We start from the raw sequence: 21,802 nt of genomic DNA, 5'->3' as shown, positions 1-21,802 counted from the left end.
ACATTAGGCTTTTTGAATGTTATCAAATATTTATCTTTATTGTTTTAAAGTGGGGTATGTGTGCGTATATATGTGTGTGTGTGTGTGTGTGTGTTGTGCAGGTGCTGGAATGTGAGTGCAGGTGCCCTCAGAAGTCAGAGACATTCGGTCCCTCCCTCCTTGGACACTGGAGTTACAGGCAGTCATGAACTGCTGAATTGAGTGCTGGGTCCTGACCTTGGGTCCTCTGCAAGGGTCGATCTCTTAGTCGCAGAGCCAATTATGTGAACTTCATTCACATAATTTAGTTATAAACAGAAACTTTACTTGGTGTTACAGTACTGGGAGAAAGTGTCACCGCTGGCTTTAGGACTTAGGCTGAGGAATTCTGTACCAGTTGCTTAGGCTACTTCTGTACTTGATAGGAGTGACCCAGGGCAGGAAAAGAACACATGAGATACTCACATATTCCCTACACTGAGGACGAAAAGCCTGTGACCAGACCTCAGGTAAACCTGACCTCGGAATCTATCCCAACTGCAGCAAGCCCAGTAGTAAATGATTTGCTGAACACAGGGTTCGGTACAATACTTTATTAAAAGCTCCACACATCTTCTTCTGCTGTAATGATTGTCTCGTCTGCAAACTTCAAAGTCTCCTGTTGTTTCCATTTTGATGAGTAACTATTTTTTTCTGAGATTTAAAAACAAATTTTTCATTTTCATAACTTCATTACCCTAAAAAGGTTCCCCAGTACTTCTAACACTCCTAAGTCCACACTGGAGACCCGAGTCAAATACATTAGGAATATTGACTAAGGAAGATGGACAGGTCTCATTGGTACCTGTAGGGTGGGTCACTTCTCTCTAGATGCTTATGAGAACTCTGGGAAACTGATGGTGCACGTTTTCAGAACATGAAATAGAATGACTTTAACTTTCAAAGATGATCCACTTGAATGAATGACCAACAAGAATAGCACCCACTGAGGAGTGTGGGAAGCTTCTCTTCAAAGGTCAGATCCCATAGGTAAAGGACCAGAGATGCTTTCTCTAAAACCCGTCAGCCACTTTCATGACCAGGAAGCATTTTGACATGAACTAGGCATTATAAGAAGGTTTAATGAAAAGTGTCAGCTATAGGGAATGTGACAATACCCCAACAGTTCTCTCTGTTGAATACTTAATTTGGGGCCTAAATGGATGTTAAGGGTAATTATTTTAATAATAGAACATAAAACATAAAGATAAGTCTATCTTTAAAAGAAAAATAAGATTTCTAATATTGTTAGCAATTCAGTGGATACAATTAGTGGTCTTAGGTTAATTTTATGGCAAATGCAACCAAATGTTAATGAATTCCTCTTAAAAGTAATGTCTCAAAAACATTTTTCATAAATTTGCTTTGAGATTTTGAGAAGGTTCTAAAGTAATTTATTCTTTAATATCAACATATATGTTGCTTTTCTAATTCCAGTGACTATTTAAAATTTTTAGCTGAAAAAGAGGAATGGTTCCAATTATTTGTGTAATAAAAGTGAGAACCTATTCAATATAAATTCAGCAATCATTTCTACATTCAACAGTTACTGAGCAGCTGCTCTGTACCAGGAATTTTGATAAGTTCTGGAGCGGAGAGAAGTCAACAAAATAAATATGGTTTCTCCCCCCAAGAAGATAATAATATAACTGGAAATTTACATTAAAGAAACACAAAGTAATGTGACCAGTGAGATATTTAGTAAGAATATAAATAGCATTTATGTTTCAGTTTGCTCAAAAGGAACTATAGTTTTCTGTACAGAGTTAGTTTTGCCTGGATTTTGATTCTTTCCAAAATAGTTTCATTAAAAAAATACTAGAAAGTCTACACAGATATACTAAATTATTTCTGAATGAATGAATTTGCGTTGGATGTGAAAAATGATGAAAGGCCTTTCCTCCCCCCACCCCCACCGCAAAGGATCCATTTAAGTTATTCTAGAAATATCTTTAAACAGTAGCAGCTTCCAGAATTAATGGCCATTTTAGGTTAATGGTCACTGGCTTCATGTTTGGCCCTCAATTAAAGGCTGAACTTCAACTGTTATTATGCCATTGACGTGGTTATATTTCATGCTCGCATTTCAAAACGACCTTCTTTTAAAGGAGTGAGGCTGGTCTGACCGAGTAACATGGGTTGTCAGTTGCTCCTGACATGGCTACCCTGGTCCACCTTCACTGCACACATGGTCGAGCTGAGGACCCTCTCTGCTTTGCAGTGACTAGCCAAGTTTTTAATCATCCTCTTCTATGACATGAGACAGCTCAGGGGAAGTTCAGGAGAGGGAAAAGGAATGAAAAACACATCTTTTGTCTTATTGAAATATCAAAGTAAGGTCTGTTATCTCATATTGAGTGTTGGGGGTAAATACAGTTTGGCTAATATTTTGTGGACATAAGTATGGGTGAGCTATAGTCAAGAAAAAAGAATTCAGTTATATGTATCTTTTCTTTCCACGGGACTCCCAATGCTTTGTAGTTGTAGGTAACTAAATTAAAACCTACCATCATTGTCCTCACACCAGAAGCACCAAGCACAAATTGTACTCAATGATTTGTGCTTTTTATAAAGTAGGCATGGCACCCAGACTGAACTCTGTTACACTCACTGGAATGAGCCAAGGCCTCATGTGAACATTTCCTGTCCCCCATGTATTGTAGAAAAGTTTTTAAAGGCTCTTTGGAATCACTTTGATCAAGCTTTGAAATCATTTGTGTGGATCATTATTGTAGGAAAGCTGTAATTTATGGTGCTTGACCTAAGCAGCTCTTTGTCTCCTAGCCACGTTCAAAACAATAGCAGGAAAGCACAAGACACGTGGGCAGCCCAGGCTCTTCTGGTTATTATTTAATTCGTAATCCCATCTTTCCTTATTTAACCTTTGGAATCATGCATGCTCTTCCTAAAATGACTCGAGGTTGGGTTCTTACAGAAAGGTCAGGAAGATGATTGGATAGGCTCAACCAAGTCACTCATGGCCCCTCCTTAACCCAAGAGTGACTCAGGTTGAGACAGGCAACTTGAGCTTTTCTGGTGACACAGCTAACACATTACCATTGTTTGCATGGTAAGTTCCCTCTTACTTTGTTCTTTAACCCTCATCAAGAATGTGCCCACAGGGAGAGTGTCTCCTCCCATCCCTGTCATCCCAGACTTATTCTGTGAAGCAGTCTCCTTTTAGAGTCATAGGCAGTGGCAAGCCACTCTCACAATAATGGAGCGAGTGACTGACTCACTAAGCCAGACAGAAATTTTACTGTTTTAATTCCCAACTATGATCAGCTGAACACAATCATGTGGGTTGAAAGGTGCTATAAAACCTTCCATGTCTTGGCTTCTTTTGTGATCCGTTTCCCCCTCTGAGACAGAGGCTCATATTGTAGCCTTGGCTGGCCTAGAAACTTTTATATAAACCAGACTGCCCCATCTCCTGAGTGCAGGGACTGATGACATTTGCTACCATGGCCAGCGTTGTTGGCTCCCTTTGCCAAAACATTTACCTAACGCATAAATCTCATATGAAATATTTCTAAGTTAAGCACACAGGAGGACCCTGTAGGCACCAGTGTCTTGGTTGGTGAAGTGTGTGAGTTTTGCTTTTACTCGATGAGATTAGTCAGTGGTGACCTCCCAAGGATCTAGAGAAGATATATCTTGCTCCTGGGATTATTCTCTACAAAGAAAGAGAAAGGCATAACCATGTGGAAGAAAACGTGAGGTTAATGAAAGCAAAGATGACTAGGAAGAAGCAGGGAGAGAAGAAGAAACACACATCACACTCTAGATTTCATTTTATTGATACTCCAGGCCCAAAACAGGTTCAAAAGAGCAAACACTAGGTATCCAGTGTAGAAAGTAAACAATGGGCGCAGCAGGCTCCCAGGGAGAGTAAGCAAACTGTTCACTTCAGTGCTGGATGTTAATTAGTGTAGCATCCAGGGGACTATTTAGACTACCTCATCAGGGCTCTAAGCAGCCTCCTCTCCAGTGGCTCTCAAGAGTTAATGCAATCCCCAAAGTCCAATAATTCATCTTTTTTTTTCTCAGAGTGGTGTTAAGTTTTGCAGGTGACGAGGGCTTATACTTAAAATGAATCCTTCTCTTAAGCGGTGGACTTCAGAACTTTGAACTTTATCATGTGTGAAAAAGTTGACATACATACATTTTACTGGAAGGTAAAAGATTCTCAATTGTTTATAGTTTTTTTTTTTTTTTTTTTAGGAAGGAAAGAGGATAGGAGGAGTCACACAGTCACCTTGCACATCAGGTGCATGAGCCTTTTTCAGAGTCAATCTCTATCCACTGTTCAAAGGGGTCCAGTGGGCTTGTGGGTACATGTGTGTGGCAAGTCTATGGGGCAGAGAGAGCACTGTTTAGAGGTTTTTTTTTTTCCTTCTTTTATTCCTGCATCCTGACTTGGCGCAGTTATCAGCATCGTGCGCAAAATGGTCCATGATGATGTTAAAGATTTGGCTTTAACATCAATGCTCTACTGATGACAGACAGAAAAGTAAGCTATCCCATGACTGCTATCCAGAGCTGATATTACAGGACTTCCTCTATTACAAAAATCGTCAAGAAACGTGTATGGATGTTGAACAGGTATCTCTAAGACATTTGCATGAGTGCTCTGCATATCTGCATGTATGCATGTGTACCATGTACATGTGTGGTGCCGTGGAGGACATGGCTATCCTGGAGGTGCTACTTGGGTTTTGGGATTTGAACCTGGGCCCTCTGCAAAAGCAACATACTCTTAAATGTTTTTACAGCACCTAGAGAAGCATTTTTAAGACAGAAGAAAAGTGAAAGGGGTTTTTGGCTTCCCATGTGGGAGCAGCGCCCCTTGTTCTCCAGATGTCGCTAATGAAACAGTGGTCACAGGGTCACACTGGTTTTCCAGGCACCTATAACACTGCCACGGGACTTAGTTTACTGTTGGGGTCTCTCTCGCTTTGGAGTGCCGAACTGGGATGCTTCGTTCATAATTACAAGGCTGTTTCTCTGTTGGGGCTCAGGAGAACCTTTTCACAACACATTTTTCAGGACTCTAGGTAGAAGGGTAAACAGTAAACGAAAGCACTTTTTGATCATTTACAATTTATTAGAGGATGGTCATCATAAATTCAGCTAATGTTAAAACAAGCAAATCTTTGACAAGGGTTTAGCAAGATTTTCAACATCTGTGCAGATGCATGTAATTTACTGCAACTCCCAACTCCCAAACCAAGCCAAACCAAACCAAACCAAACCAAACCAAACCAAACCAAACCAAACCAAACCAAACCAAACCAAACTGGTAGCTTAGGGCATGCCATGAGACCAGATTTTGTAGTTTTCTTTAAATGGTGTATAAAGTCACTGTAATAGTGGTCTCAAATCATCCATTTCTTACACCGAACCTGCATTCTAGGTGGAAACAGTTTGCCTGACTCTACCTTACTGGTAACTCTACCTCTCTCGCTTGATTTCCTGCAGTCTCCCAGGAGAGCATAAGATCCTGTCTTGGACTTGCCACACTTGTGACTCTTGGGAGGAAGGCAACAGACCAAGTTTTTCACTAACCAGCTACAAAAGGAACCAACCAATGTGTATGAGTTAAGGTATTTGTTTCTAAGAGTCATATTTTTATTTCTAAAAACTGTTCAACATTATAAAAGCTACATTTTACAAGCATAGGAGCAATACACACACACACACACACACACACACACACACACACACACACACACTTTTTGCAAAATACATTTTTTGGGGAGATACAGATTAGTTTTTTCACATAAGATAAGTTTATAATTATTTTATTGATGTTTTGCTTCTGACTGAAGCCTGGTTTGCAGTATATAAAAGTGAAGAAATTAAATTGAATAAATACAAAATCCCTTTTATATTGTTTATTTAAAAATCACTCGAGAATTTTTCTGGTACACTTAATTCATTCAAAGCTGACTATAATGTTTAAATCATTTGAGTATTATACAATTATGTGGTATAAAATGCTGACTCAAAGCAGTATGTATGAATGTACTTAAAAATTTTCATAAAAATAGCTGCTAATGTTGTGTCTGCCGCAGTCCGGTTTAGTGGGCTACTGTAGACTGCAGCCTGGGGTTCAGTCCTCTGCCTCAGCCCCAAGCCAAAGGAGCGTGGTTTTCCAGACACAACTGCAGCTCGTACTTGAAGTGAGGTCAATGTGAAGTGTTTGGTGTTCAAATCAACTTTATGAAAAGAGGAAATTCTCATCAAGGTGGATTTTTACAGCTTGGCTGAATGCCACAGAAGTCAGGAGGCCACAAGGCTCCTCAGAAAAGGCTCTGGTCTGGCTCTGCTGAGCCCCAGGTGAGAAGAAACACTTATTTACGGACTTCCTGTCTCCAGTTTTTCTAGGTTTGTGCTAGGTTATTCCCCAGTGGAAATGCAACACTCAATACCAGTGTACCATCACAGAAACTGGGGGGAAGGAAAAGAGGGAGAGGGAGAATATGAATGGAGGTTTAGAAGAAAAAAATATTTGATCCCAGGGAGGAGAACTGAGAAATCATACGTTTCAGTCTCCATCCTTTCTCTTCTGTTCAGTATACAAGGAGAAAGCATTCGGAAGGAAGCAAGATTATGACTATCTATAAACTAACTGTTTGTCAGAGACAGAAATATTGATAATGAGTGGGCTGTGTCTGTAGTTCTTGGCTATTCACATCACCCAGGGATGAAGGAAAACAGAAACTCTTGATATGTTTGTCTAGAGAGGTAGGGCTGCGGCTGCAGCAGCAAGGGTTCAGCTGAAGTTCAGGGCAGATGTTGCCAGCAGTTTATACTGCAGGAAAGTAACATTGCTTCCGGCTCCTCTTCCAGGATCTTTGGGGTCAAGCTGTGCTATGGCATAAGGTGACGATGTCTGTTGGGAAAGAGGCTTTGAGCAGGATGCCCCTTTCCCGGTTGCAGTCCAGTTCCTGGATAAATCCATACCAATAGATGACCAAGCCTGGTCCGAACCTGCAAAAACAACAGAAAATGTCATGCATGCCCACAGCAACACAGTCCAGAAACCAGACATCTTGAAGGCATAGATAAAAGACAGTTTAAGTGAGTATAACCATACTGGCTTGCTTTGGCCACTGGCATGATTGGAGGCGGCTGGGCACAAACTTAATCCCACTCTTGCTACCTGGACAGATATCCTCTTTCTCTGCAGGAGCCCATCAGCTCCATTCACCTGTAGCATCTTTCAATAAAGGGCCTCGGGTGTGGGATCAGGAAATCACGGCTAAGCTGAGGAAGGCTACAACTAAAGGAGAAGCTTTGATGAGCCGGAAATACCTGGCTCTGGGAGGCTGGACTTCTAGTCTTTTCTAGTACTATCTTAAAAATTAAACTTGCCTACTTCTAACAAAGGAAAAGAATGTTTGAACAACTAGCCATGGTGAGCCACAGTCATACTCACAGCCCTCAGGAGGTGGAGGCTAGAAGCCAAACTGGGCTGTCTCAAAACATCTGCAAAAGAACTTAGAACAATGGGACAGATTGAGGGTCTCTCTGGCTATCATGTTTAATTCAAGCATTATTGTGGCCAGAAATATCTCCTGATATTATTTGTAACTTAGAAAGATAAAATGTGTGTGTCGAACTAGGATGCCTCAAAAAGACCTCTTCCCAACATGCCATTCTTCGTACCACATTGTAAGCACGGAAGTGGAACGTGATCTAATTGTAAGCTCCCTCAGGAACAAGGGATCGTCATAGAGACTTGCAACTAACTATGGATGGACAGAGGGAGGCTTAAAGTCTCAACATGACTACATTGTGCTCCCTGAGTTTATCTTTGGTTTTGTTAGCAACCACTGATCCTTGAAGGGCACACCCAGGAAGTGGCCCTACAGAGGGCTTCACCCATCAGGAAGTTGAGACCTTTAGGCAGGGTTCAGAAAGGAGTAGCTGCTATCAATCACAGAGCACAGAGAGACCCTCTGCACATCTATTTCATGTTTTCCCTGCCGTGAGTACTTAATTAAAGGGCAGGGCTACTTTTGGTGTAGTGTTGCAGGAATTTTACAGTGAGATCATAAATTATGAATGTTGGGTTGGTGAAAGGATGTGTGGAAACAGAACTGCTTTTTGTATTCTAACATTACAGCAGGCTGGACAAAGCTAGGCCAAAAGCTTTGCCTTCCGTGATTTATTATCTGCTGTGGTGCACTTGCCAAAACTAACAGTATGGGATGGGCTAAGAGACACTAATGCACGGGAACAAGTTCACTTGGATGTCATGGGCTGGCTTATTTGGGGGATTTGCATCAGTGGGTAAGCCTAGTTGGAGTCAAGATTAATTCAACCTTTTCTGAGTCTCCTCTGAGTAGGGACGATCTTCTGACTTGGGTCTTGTGAAGGTTTAGAGAAAGGTGGTGCTGCTCTCTTATTCCTCAGCATCTCTAAGAAAAAGCTTTCTTTGAAGTAGAAGATTTAGGTTCCCTCTGCACTGATGGTGAGCACCGAGACTTGAATGCCCAAGTTCATACCTAGATAAGAGCTGGCTTTGACCTAACAGATTGTTTCACACACACACACACACACACACACACACACACACTCATATCCATCTATCCATCCATCCATCCATCCATCCATACATACATACATACATACACACACAAATTGTGAACAACATAAGCCATTGTGTGGCTAATCTTCATAAAGAGTTTTGAGAGTGTGTCAAATGATGTCAGAGTTATCAAGTCAAATCTGGTAAGAAACTAAAGACCTGCATCTCTGTGGGCCTCATACATGCCCTAAACCATCCCATTGTACTACACCAGCAACAAGGCCTCCATGAATCTGAGAGCAAGCGCCATACATTTTTCCACTTTGTTAGGCAGCCACTCTGGAGACCACAGTGTGCTTCAGAAAGGCACTAATATTTTTACTAAGGGAGCAAAAGTATGATCTAGCCAGTCATGAAGAAGAACAAAAGAATATACGGGCATCATAAAAAGCAAGCCTGGTATTTTAAAGATTTAATAAAACAAAAAAACACATATCACCAGCACTGGGCAAGCAACAACAGTCTGCACGTCCCCTGAACAGCTAAATCACAAGCCAAAGGACTGGGAGCGTGACAGCTCTTTATGAAAATGGCCCTTTCTAGACAGAGAGGCCAGGCTGGGGAACACCTCCACGCTCAAGAAAATAGCTTGTTTCACTTGTGCGGCAACAGATGAAATCTAGCAGCCACAGAGGTTTTGGCAGGATTGTGGACCTGAGTATTTCAAGTGATGGTTCAGGACCAGGATTCCCGGAAGACAGCAGCCTGGATGTATTCAGGAAAATGTCAGGACTCTCCATCTCTCTGTCTCTAAGGCTCTCGTGGGAGTTAGGAAACACCAGTGCTTTCCTGAGCTCAAGCACTCTAATGAAAATACTTCATCTGATTAGCTAAAAATGAATAAACACAATTTCTTGTATGGACAAATGGTTCGTAAGTGACGAAGATAATACAGATTTTTAGAAGGTGACATGTTTGGGATTATACTGACAGAATAGCATCTGGCTTTGCTCCTTTGTGCTTCTCTCAGATTTCCTTAGCAGCTCAGGGTCCTGGGATTATCAGATGCTGGCAAGGCAGGCTTTGGGCAGTTTACTGTTAATGAAGGAGCCGACCACAGAAAGCTAGTCTGAGCTAATGTGTGAGACTGCGTCTTAGAGCCCAGATCGAGGGTGCTCATTACCGGTTCGGAGCCTCCCACTGCACGGACACGCAATTCAGGGCATGAGAACACATGAATGGTGTCTGACCTTTCTCGTGGGTCACTATGATTTGACAGTTGCTATTCCCCTCAGTGAAGTTTAGATTTCCTTGAGGAGCAGATACTAGGATGAGAGTCACTACTGAACAAGTCATCTGTTTATGAATAAAACACCACCAAATTGGTAAATTTAACAAACAGCTCTTGAGAAACACAAGAGCTTGGAAGGATGAATAATGTCAACTTTGCAAAGGCGTCGAGCATTTTTCTGGCTTCCTGCCACTTTAGGGCACTTAGAAACACTGAGTAGGAGACACTGCACTAATGCTGGGAGTCCTTTGTGCACCCATCTCCCAGGGATCATGTTGCACTTCATCATTTCATTTCTTCTTATTCTGGGACCCAGATGAGGGCAGAGACCACATACTACTTCCATTCATATCCTCAGGGCTTCACAAGACAGTGCCTAGCTCATGGCAGGTAGTCTCTGGGACAAGATGGAGGATGTGGTTAACAACAGAGGCCCCAGGCAGCTTAGTCCTGTTTGCATCATCAGTGGTGGTCTAGAGACAGCAGTGCTGGTGAACTCAACATGGCCATTTGGAATGACCTGGAAGGAATACATTGATGACGTATGTACAGATCACAGTGACAATAGGTACATAAATGTCTCTTTGAGGCTGAACTAGGTATTAACTTGACTCCACGGTAGAAAAGTTGACCTTGTGGTGTGGGTTGTAGTAAGAGAAGAGGCACTGGAAATAGGGTTTAAAATTACCTTCAGCCTATGCGTATAAAGCATATAGGAAACATACATGAATGTTGTTTGGAGACCATGTCCCATTTCAGATGATATTGGAATACACAGTGCACATGTTCAGAATTCCCAAAGAAACCCAAATCTGAAAGACTTCTGGTCCTGTGTACTTAGTACTCACACTGCTTTAATACATCCACAGCATTTCCAGGTGCCACAGATACTTCTGAACATCTTCCACATATACACTCACTTCATTCTGTGACAACATTCTGAACTAGACTCACGTACACTCCCTGTTCTACAAAAGAAGGAGCTAAGGCAAAAGGTCATCTGTGACTGTACAAATGGCAAGCATAGTGACCCAGTTCACTGAGTAGGGGGAGAGAGGAGCAGAACTGAACCAGAGAAGGGGGAGTGACTTGGCGATAACTGGACTCTATCAAGAATGCTTTGGGCAGTTCTGGGGCCATGTTTACAGAGAACAGCTGTCACCTCCCAGCCCCCCCACCTTGACTCATGTAGTTCAGGCTGGCCTTGAACTTGCCACATAGCTAAAAATGACCTAGGTCTTTTGATGCTTTTGCCTCCACCACCTAAGTGCTAAGGTTACATGCATGTGCCACCACTCTGAACTCTCTGTCATGTCTCTGTGCAGAGTTAGGCGCAATTTTTAAGATGCTCAAGACTCAGATTTTTATGTAATACCTCTCCCCACAATCCCATAATTGAAAGGTCTGAAAACACAAAGGGGGTTGTCTTACAAACCACTGTGAATAAATCTACCAAATCAGGGCTTGGCTTTCATTAATTAAGATTCTTGAAAGGCTGGGGGTATAGCTTAGCAGAGTCTTGGCCTGGAAGGCATGAGGACCAGAGTTTGATTACCTGCACCATATAAACAAGGTATAGTGACATATGCCTATAATCCCAGTACTTAAGAGGTGAAGGCAGGAAGGCCAGAAGTCGAAAGTCACCACTGACTATACAATGGGTTTGAAACCAGCATGGATTACATGAGATCCTGTCTCAAAAAGCACATATATGAGCTATGGATTTGTAAACAAATCCCCTTCTTTTGAGAAACTGGTCTAGCTACAAACAGGGAGCTCAGTCACCGCCACTCAGATATAACTAATGTCCTCAGACTGCCCATGGCCTCCACTGCTCTCTGTTACTCTAGGATGCCAAGGCTCTGTGCCATGTCCCTGATCCTCACACTTGTGCCATGGAGTCTCATTCTAGAGACTAATTTCTTCATACATACCTCTTCACTGAATGCGCGGAAGGCCAACATAGCCCTCGGGAATTCTGTGTATAAAGCACAGATGGATGATAACATTGTGTGTGATCTTGTCCTGCCTGGTTGATTCTTTTCCATCATCCACTGGGACCCTGTGGCTGTCGGAATGTTTGACTTCTACCCCGGGCTGTAATCTGGATATTCTCAAACCTGGGCCAGAGGGCCGAGAGGGACGACTGCTGGAGACTGGTATAGACCAAGAAATGTACTCAGCTGTAGAGGGAGGGAGAGCTTTATCTTGTCTTATTTTTAAAATGTTAATAACAGAATTCACAGTAGATTTCAGTCACTTTCTATCTTATAAGTAGATGGGATTGAAAAGCACAGCTGTTATCCTATGGGGTGCAAAGATTGTTTTTGTTTGTTTTGAGGAAGATCCTTGTATCTGTTCTAATTGCTTCTGTTTCTTTCTGTTGCTGGATGTGTTGTGCACAGGTGAACAGCATCCACAGAGTGAGTTCTGTGATATGGGTAACAGTCACATTGAAGATGTGTGAAAATACTCAGCAAACTTGTAACTAACCTGTCCCTGCACATATGGTTTGCCTTCACAGCAAGAGTGAGCTGAAAGGAAAGACATTTAGCAACTGCATCAGACCCCATTCAGAACTCCCTCTACTGAGAGCAGGCTCACTGATGCCATGGGCAGCGAGAACGGAGCCACCAGTGACGGTTGGGCTGGAGTGCTCTGTGGGCTGAGGAGACATGCATTGTAGGCAGATGTCAGCAATGCCCTCAGTGCCTCCTGCTGGTTCAGATTCAGGCTGTTGTACAACCAGTGCTTGCTTCAGTCCCTTTTTTGATGCTGTGAGAAAGCACCATGGCCAAAACAATTTATAGAAGAAGGGGGTTTACTTGGGTTTATGATTCCAGAGGGCAAAGTGTTCATTACGGAGGGCAGATTGGGCAGTAGCAGGGTTGGTAGGTGGAACAGGATGCCCAGAGCTCACACCTTCAAACACACACACATGAAGCTGAGAGTGAACTAGAAGACTCTTTAAACTCTCAAAGCCTATCCTTAGTGACATCTTCCATCAGGGCCACACCCCTCCCAAATGGCCCAATCAGTGCCACAAACTGGGACTCTGGCGTCCAAATACATGATTCTATAGGGAACATTCTTATTCAAACAGTGACACCATGATGTAAAAAAATATTGGATGGATCTAAGGATTTATCTTTACCAGAAAGAAAAGTAATAGGATGTCACTTCTAAGATTAAGTCACACAGGCCGTGATCTCCTTTTGGTAAAGGCTCCCCCTATTGCTTCTTTTGCTTAGACTTTGAAGCCAACTACTCTGTGGGAGATACTCATACGATGAAGAGGAACTGGGCATGGCCTCAGCTTCTTAGGAAATGGAGGAAGAGAAACCCTCAGTCTATCTGTATATGAGACCAACACTGCACTACTACAGACTGGGAAAGATGAAAACAGAGGGCTGTTGAGGGCCAGGAAGCGTGATGTCTAGGGTCTTGCTGTACTTGTATTGCGAATTCAGTGAGACTGTGAAAATGTTATTTTAGGTCGCAGTTTTATAGACAATTGCTATACAGCAATAGATGGGGAACACAAACACTCATAATCAACTTTCTTCTTCACATATGCAGCACTGAGGGTCCTGGTGGGTACAGATTGGCTTTTCCAGTCACAGATGAACTTTGGATTATCAGTAAGCACCAACCACACACATCCAGGCAAGCCCCCGTTACTGAGCAACTCTGCGTCTCCTGCTATCAGAGCTTCTTGGCTGTGCACCAGTCCCATGCTTGCTGTGTCTGAGAAGCTGGTGTTATACATGAGATTTTTCTGTTTTTTTTTTCTTTCTTCCTGATGCTGTGGATTTGCTGTTACACTTGGTTATATAGAGCTTTTAAGGCTGCAAGTGTGAAGTGGGTGTTGGGGCAGGTGGAGGTGGGACACCCAGTCGGTTGAAGTCAGTGACTGGAGACTGGGGAAGAGACATACAAAGCCACAGCCGTGACAGTCCATGACTGTTCTGTTGGAGCAGACAGACTCTGTCTCTCTCAGCAGATGCTGGGGACCGTCTAGGAAAAACAGATGCTGAGGACATTTTGTTCAGTTTTAAAAAGGCAGTAAACGCAGCAAAGTATTTTTAAAGACTGTCAGCAAGAGCATTTTAAAAAAATGTCCTTCAGGGAGTAAATTCTTAGTTTTCCAGAAAAACTGGGCTATCCTCAGATGGTCTTGGGGGCTGTCTCATAGAACGTGGGATAAGCTCCAACAATTGTGCAGTTCAGGTGAAGGTTTTCTACAACTCCCTGGGAAACGCATCCTATCGGAGAACTTGGGTCTCCAGTTCAGGTAGAACATGCTTCCTTCTTCTAACCCATGGAATGGAAGGGTATCCCTGTTGTAGCTCTCCACTCTTCAGCAAGGCAGGGGTTTTTCAGATGGCTTTTAATAACTTACAGAGAAAGGGAGGCCTACTAGTTCTGCATGGCCATTGAGGTACTTTGAGCGAGAAATGTTCCTCACGGTCTCGGGCATTTGAACACTCAGTCCCCAGTTAGTGGTGCTGTTTGGGAAAGACCTGTTGGAAGAATTACTTTACCAGGGGCAGGATTTGAGATTAAAAAGGCTCCATAACTTCTAGTTTGTTCTCGTTGTTTCCTGGTTGCCACTCAAGACAAACCCCCAACTGCTTGTTCCAGAGGCCATGTCTGCCTGTGGCTATGACACTCCATGGTGATGGGTCACCAACAACATAGTTACTAATACAACCATCTTCATCCAACAGATGAAAGAAGCTGGACACTAAAGGGTCAGGCTTGAGCCTAAACAGTCTGATTCCATTGCTTGCTCTCACAGTAAGTACACTACAATGTCTCTCATTCCATCTTGTGTTTACTCAGGAATTTATAGCAGAGATTCATCTTTGAACAATATTTACAATGCCTGGAAAGATGAAAAAGCAGAGTGTGTACAAGGCCCAGGAGCCACCTGTCTGACAGTGAAGGCTTTTCAATAGTTTTACCCTACATTCACCTAGCGACTCAGTTAGATTTGAATAACGTCATTCAGGAAGTACATGGACGAGCAACCCATAGCTCAGGTTAGAAAAGACGAAGAAAATGAGGGCATTTGAGGAAGCCTGTTTAAAGCCCTTGACGAGCAGGAGGAAGTAAGCTAAGGAAGAACCATCGCATCCAGTTCAGAGAAGAGAGATGCTTCCATTGTGAAGGGGCTCATCAAGGCACTACCACAGTGTCTGCATATCAACAGGAACAGACGGCTGGGGAGGGGGCGTTTACAAGAGGCTGAGGAAGGAAAAGGCTAAAGGATTCTGGGAGTTGGAGTGTGTTTAGTTCTCCCCCTTCCAGAGAAGGTTCAGGCTTGTTGAATAAGGTTGGTATTGTGAAGGCCCTGTCTGTCTGTCTGTCTGTCTGTCTGTCTGTCTATCTATCTATCTATCTATCTATCATCTATCTATATCTATTGTAGAGATGTATCATTCCTGTGTCTTTAAATTGGTGTATCTACATCTTCAGCTCTATGAGAAAAAGACAGGCATATATATGTACACATGAATGCATGTGTGAGTGTGAGTATGAGTGTGTGTGTGTGTGTGCGTGTGTGTGACTGTGTGTATTTAGAAACTGGAGTTTCAATTAAGCTTCAGTTGAAGGATGGCAAACAATAATAAAATAACTGATTGACTTATAAAGTTTCTATTCATGAGAATCTTCATCAAACAACAAAAACTTGTATTGACTAAACAAGTTGTATTGATTAAAATCTTTGTTTCCAGCCCAAATCTTTGACTTCAAATCATAGTCAAACAGAAAAAAAAAATCTTAAGAAAAATGGGAAAACATCAGACAAAGTAGAATCCTGAGAATCATACACGGGATATATATGCAGCATTTTCCTTTCTCCTTCTGAGTGGCTGTGTGGGGTCTCTATCCTCTGAGCATGTGAGCAGACATGTGGTTGTTGGACACGGCCTGTTCTGCAGTCCAAGGGACCTGCATGTGGTTCTTATGAAGACACTGTTTTCAAACACATAGTTCAGGAGGAAGGAGAAATAGAAAACATCTTGTAATTGTTTTAAAATAAACTCTTATGCCGTTTATTTGGTTTTTAATCTGCACGTTGTAGATTGGCTGTGCACTTGTTAATCACTGTTGTATGTATCTACAGACAGAGTTGTAAATAACTTTTCAGTCCAAGGGAAACATGCCTGCACGTGTTTATGTGGAAAGTATGTGTCCTTAGGCCTGTGTGTAAATATGTGTACAGTGATAACAGATTAGCGATCATGTCATATAACATAATAAAGTCTGGCACTATGGTCAATTTAATACACAATGCAAATATCCCTTTTCATGGCATCGAGGAATGAAATAAAAATACAATAACTTGGTTCATTTACTTTTTTTTCTTTTGGCTTGGCAGGATTGTATTTGTAAATTAACTGAAGAAAGAGAACTCTAGTGATAGATTTTAAAAATACAACTTTTTACAAGCTAGGCCTGATAGTGCACACCAGAAATCACAGCACTGGGGAGGTGGGAGAGGAACGTGGGCTTAAGATTAGCCTTGGCTCCACAGTAAGTTCAGGGGTAGTTTGGGCTATATAACACCTGCCTCATCACAGCAGAACAGAATGACAACAAGAAAACACCCTACAACCAAACCAAAGTAAACCTAAACTGCCCTCACAAAAACAAACAAACAAAACCAGGCAAAAATGACAACTTCCTCTTTTCTATGCAACATATTTTCTATACAATTTAAAGATAAAAAGTAAATAATACGCTGGTTCACTTCGGGCTTTCATGCTCCACAGAAAATAAACAGAGACCTTTACATGGAAGACAAGCTAAATCCATATACAAACAGAATCCAAGTGACCTAAGATTCTCCTCCATGTTTCCAAGTCCACATCAGATTACCTTGAGAAATGGTACCATGTTTCTTTGTACTATGTTGGATATTCTTAGATGCCATACTTGGTGTCTTTCTACATAATAACTATTATTTTTTAATTCAGAAGAGGAAGAGAGCAAATGGAGATATTTGTTGTTTGTTTTCTTGAACAGATGTTTACTTTTGGCCTGCGGCAGCTCCTCTGAACTGACCTGACAAAAATCTACATATATGCCCGAATGTTCAACAAGACAGTAAAAAGTGCTGTTCTCCTTCAGTGGCAGACAATAATGATGTTGAAGTGAATCTAAGTCTATTTAAGTGGACATATACTTTATTGAATAAACCAGAAAGTTTCACAGGAGAATAATTATATCAATGGTGTGTTATTTGGCAAGTCTACCTAGAAAAGATGAGTTTCCAATGACATCCTATTTATTCATCTCCTGGTCCCTTTAAATTTCCCACATACATCCATTAGTGCTGGAATGGGGTTCAGGGCTCCTAAGAGACACAGGAACCACTGGGGCAGGGTCTTCTGAGATGATTAAGGCTGGTAAAAGTGCAGGCTGGTGTATGTCAAACAAGGACCCCAGGGGTGGGACACACTATACATCCTTGAATGGGAAGATGCTGGCGCAGCAGCGGTGTGGTAAGGAGAGAGGAAACCTTCGAGATTCACACTGGGCCAAGGTCACATCTACTTTGAAAGCACCAAGGCACCGAGAATGAGCAAATGCTTCAGGCGCACCTGGGTGCAAATCACATCTCTCTACCTAGAATTTATTCCCAGCCTTCTTCCAAAAGTTGGGGGTGGTTTACAAAATTGGTTGTGTGAATTATTACATGTTTTCTCAGTTATTTCCCCAGGGAAACACGCCAAAGGCAAACCCATCATTTCAGCTGATTTAGTGTTTGGTGTCAGAGAATTCATAATTGATATGACAGGCATAATGGATAGTGATCACTGGATTGGCAAAGCCTGGGCTGACTACCCGCAGCCTTGCTGGTTCTGACCACTCTGCTCACTGACTCGCTCTGGTAAGTCCTATAGTTATTTCCCAACTTCTGTCCAACTTCCAGGATACTAGAGACACATTACTAAATAGTTTATTACACAAATACTGCTTATGCAGTTGCTTCCCCGTCATGTGGACTTTCACTGTTAGAAATAAGACACACGGAGTTTCTTTTACTTTGACTCAGTTTGCTAAAGATCACAGGGTAACTCAGAGGTCAGTGAGACATTTATCTCAAGGCACTAGGAGATTTATAGGTTCGGAATATATAAAAGTCTGCTTAAAAAAAATCGGAGTCTTCATCCCTGGCAAAGTCAAAGAACCAGGGATTAAGGCTGATGTGCATTTGCCCTATAAATCTATCATTAAGCAAGTGTGATACAAGGCTTCAGGTATGCAAGGTCCCAATTCGCTCTAAATGGGGAGTTAAATTGTCTCCTCCTTACAGCAAGCATTTCATGATAAGGAAAGTCTCTTTAGCTAAACAAATCATCTTCCCACCCCTACAACAACCCCGAAATAAAACTGTTCCGTGTTTCATCATGGAGGAAAATGCTGGAAATGAGAATAACAAATTGGAAGCCAAGCATGTATGCACACACAACACATAACACACACATTCACACCTCTGTTGTAAGACCCTGCACACCCATCCTCCAAATCAACCCCTTTGCTAATAAGTCTACCACACAGGGAAGGGAATCTCTCTTTTAAGAGCAAGAGAATAAGCCTTGAAATAAGGCCATGATGTCCTTGTCTGCCTGCTGTGAATGCTGGTAGGTCCCTGTGCTTTGTAGAGTGTCTAGGTCCTTGGCTTGGGAGAAACCAAAAGTACTGTTGCAGGTGTTTGCTGTTAGGGCTTGTGGGAATTAGTTGTTAAGAAGCAAACCAAAGCAAAGCAAAAAACCCCAAACCCCCTGAAGCCCATTGCTGCACACAGGTGGCTTTTAGTTCTTTTTAAATACAATCAATTTAGGTAGGCTTTTGTTTACAGTAGCTCTTATCTAAATGATAAGGTTGTAAAAACATCAGTCAAAATGAAGAACCACTGTTCCCGCCCCTGTTTTATTTTTATTTCCCTTTCCAAATACCTTAAGGTGTTTAAGATGAGTGAAGAGATATCAGACTATTACAGTAAACAGAGACCTTAGTGACACAGGCTTTGCCCTTTTTGAACAACAAATACAATCCCGGGAGTGCTGCCTCACACAGGTTAGGAGTGGCCTGCAGGTCTCAGAGCTTCACTTTTCAAAGCAATACACATGGTATCTATCTGTCTGTCTGTCTACCTTCCTATTATCTAAACACACACACACACACACACACACACACACACACACACACACACACACATTGATCTTTCCACTGTTTCCTACAGAGCTTTTAAAAGAGAATCTTATGGCTTCTATATATTGGTATGAAGCTTTCAATGTGTTCATAACCTGCCTTCCCTGAAAAACAATCATATGCAATAAAATGTCAGAATAGAAACAACAAGAAAAGGAATGCAAAGGGGAAATTGGAAGTGTGAATTTGGAAGGCCAATTTTATTGCCGTAAAACTTGAGTCAGTGAAAGTGCAAGCTGCTTAGAGCCTCAAAGGTTTAGTTTAATTAGTGGGCTAGGGATGGTACCCAGTGAAGAGAGACACTGCTGAGGGGCTGAAAAGGCCCAAGGGGTTCAAGCATCATCAGGCCCAGGAGGACACTGGAGGCTAACAGCAGGGCTGCTCCTACAGGAAGTCCAGAGTTCACCAGTCCTGGGCTCCTAGAGCCCAGGAACCAACTGCTACTTGCTTCTCTTTCTAATACAAGCAGAGTATGGTGTTGTAGTCAGTGTGATGCTGTTACAGTTAACCCAGGAGAGAGTTTACTCCAGTCTTATTTAAATTTTGAGACTAGTAGACACAAACTATTTACTTACTTTTTGACTAAAGTGATATCAGCAATAATTATAATAATCCTAAGAGCCTATAGGTACTAATCAAATATTTGGTATGTACCAGATATTCTTGTCAAGGCCTTGGTTTGCTTTATGTCATTTAAAACAAAAATCCCTATTGGTTGGTAATAGCAGCCTTATTTAAATTTTGTTTTATTATTTTATGGGCATTTCACACACATGTGTATCTCTGCACCACTTGTGGTAGTACCCATATTTGCTGAGAAAAAAATCATAAGGTTGTGCAGAACTGCTTATGATGAAGAAGAAGAGGATTGCTAATGACTAGCCATTTACTATGTGCCTGGTCCTGTGTTAACTATGTTGTACATGTGATCTCAGCTAATACTTACAGTGAGCCTGCCGGGTAGAAGTGCTCACTGGAAACAGAGGAAGCAGCGGTAGTGAGGCTGGTGTGTGAGTCAGGGTTACTACGGCTGTGGTGGAACACCATAACCAGAACAACTTGAGGAAGAAAGGGTTTACACTTCCATGCCATTGTTCATCATTGGTGGAAGTCAGGACTGGAACTCAAACAAGCTGGGGACCTGGAAGCAGGAGCTGACGCTGAGGCCATGGAGGAGTGCTGCTTACTGGCTTGCTCTTCATGGCTTACTCAGCCTGCTTTCCTATGGAACCCAGGACCACATTCCAGGGATGGTGCCACCCATAATGGGCTGAACCCTCCTCCCCTCATCAATCACTAATTTAAAAAAGATGCCCTACAGGTTTGTCTAATTACAGCCTGACCTTTTGGAGTCACCCTCTTCTATGGCTCTCCCAGATATTCTGATATTTGGAGCCTGGCTCTGAAACTTCTCACCCTTCCAGTCTTAAGGTAAGGGTCTCTTGCCTTTAATGCAGTTGCTTCGACAAAGATTCTTTTAGCTGATATGTGATGCTAGCAAGGTCTACTAATAGCTTTTTAACAACAACAACAACAACAACAACAACAACGTTTTGTGTCTTAGTTTCCCCACTGATAAAGTATATCCTGGAGTTCAAGGTATGAGAATAAATCAGCTTTTAACACGTTAACAAGTACACATTTATTGTCACCCATATGTAAGATCCTGAGCAGCCGTGGGGTGATGTGGCATTTGCTCAGCTCTGGAGCCATAGGGTAGGGTAGCTGCCCTGTTAGTTGTTCCTGACTTTGAAAAAAGAGATGGTGGCATCCTGTGACCAGGAGACTCTGAGACTAGAGAGAAAATTTCCATGATGCCACGGATCAAAATTACATTACAGGTTTCTGCTCTTGGTGACAGGGCACCACCATGCATAGTTCTGTGTTTAGGTCCCAAGACACACAAAGAAGAACTACACAAACCAAACTCAGGGTGATGCCATGCGGTTTCACTGCACCATCCAAAGTACATTTCCTAGGGTCAGGATTTTGAAGTCTTCTTAACACAAATGGCTCTTTATAATGAATGGATTCAATGTTCCTTTGAAAACAAGAGAACAGAACGACTCAGATGGCCCCCTGATGGATAGATGAATGGTTAGAGAAAGCATGGAACACAACAATAGAATATTATTCAACCTTAAAAAAGAAGTTCTGGTTAGACGTCACAAGACAGCTCAACCATAGAGAGGGAGGGAAGTCCTGAGTGCGCTGTTGACATGGGCTCAGCCATGTCAAAGACCTCAGTGTATCAGTGCCAAAAATCACAGGCACAGAAAGTACATGTCAAGGGCAGGAGAGGCTAGAGTTTCAGTTTTGCAAGATAAAGAAGTTCCAGAGATTTGTTGCACAATATTGTGACTATGCTTAAAATTACACCAGTAACTGCAGTCAGGGTGGCTTAGTACTGCTCCTCATAGTGATGAAGCTGTAGATAAAAAAGCATCTTTTTACATTTTTGCACATGTGTGCATGTGTTCATGTGTATGTCATGTGTGCATCAAAGGTCAATGTAAATTGTCATTGATGATCAATGTCTGTACCATTAGTCCAGACAGGTTTTCTTTTCCTATTTTATTATTATTGTTTTATTCATTTACATCCCAAATGCTTCCCAAAGCCTCCTCCCCTTCGCCTTTATGAGGCCCCCCCCCCCAGTATACCCTCTCCCTGGAGCATTCTCTACAGGATTAGAGTGGGTGCATCCTTTCCCACTAAAGCCAGAC

The 21,802-nt window shown here is 42.2% G+C and overlaps 1 protein-coding gene across 2 annotated transcripts in view; it reads right to left on the bottom strand.

The window, feature by feature from the left end:
- Positions 1 to 5,291: 5,291 nt before the first annotated feature.
- CDIN1 (CDAN1 interacting nuclease 1) overlaps positions 5,292 to 21,802 on the bottom strand; it is a 191,860-nt gene continuing 175,349 nt past the window's right edge. For both annotated transcript variants that reach the window (XM_080931591.1, XM_080931592.1), the window contains one exon: positions 5,292 to 7,014. In XM_080931591.1, coding sequence (XP_080787717.1) covers positions 6,885 to 7,014 — 130 coding nt within the window. In that variant the 3' untranslated portion in view covers positions 5,292 to 6,884. The remainder of the gene's footprint in view (positions 7,015 to 21,802) is intronic.

Source organism: Micromys minutus, assembly GCF_963924665.1.
Source record: "Micromys minutus genome assembly, chromosome: 17".
NCBI classification, from domain to species: domain Eukaryota; kingdom Metazoa; phylum Chordata; class Mammalia; order Rodentia; family Muridae; genus Micromys; species Micromys minutus.
This window is presented reverse-complemented; position numbering and strand designations above follow the sequence as displayed.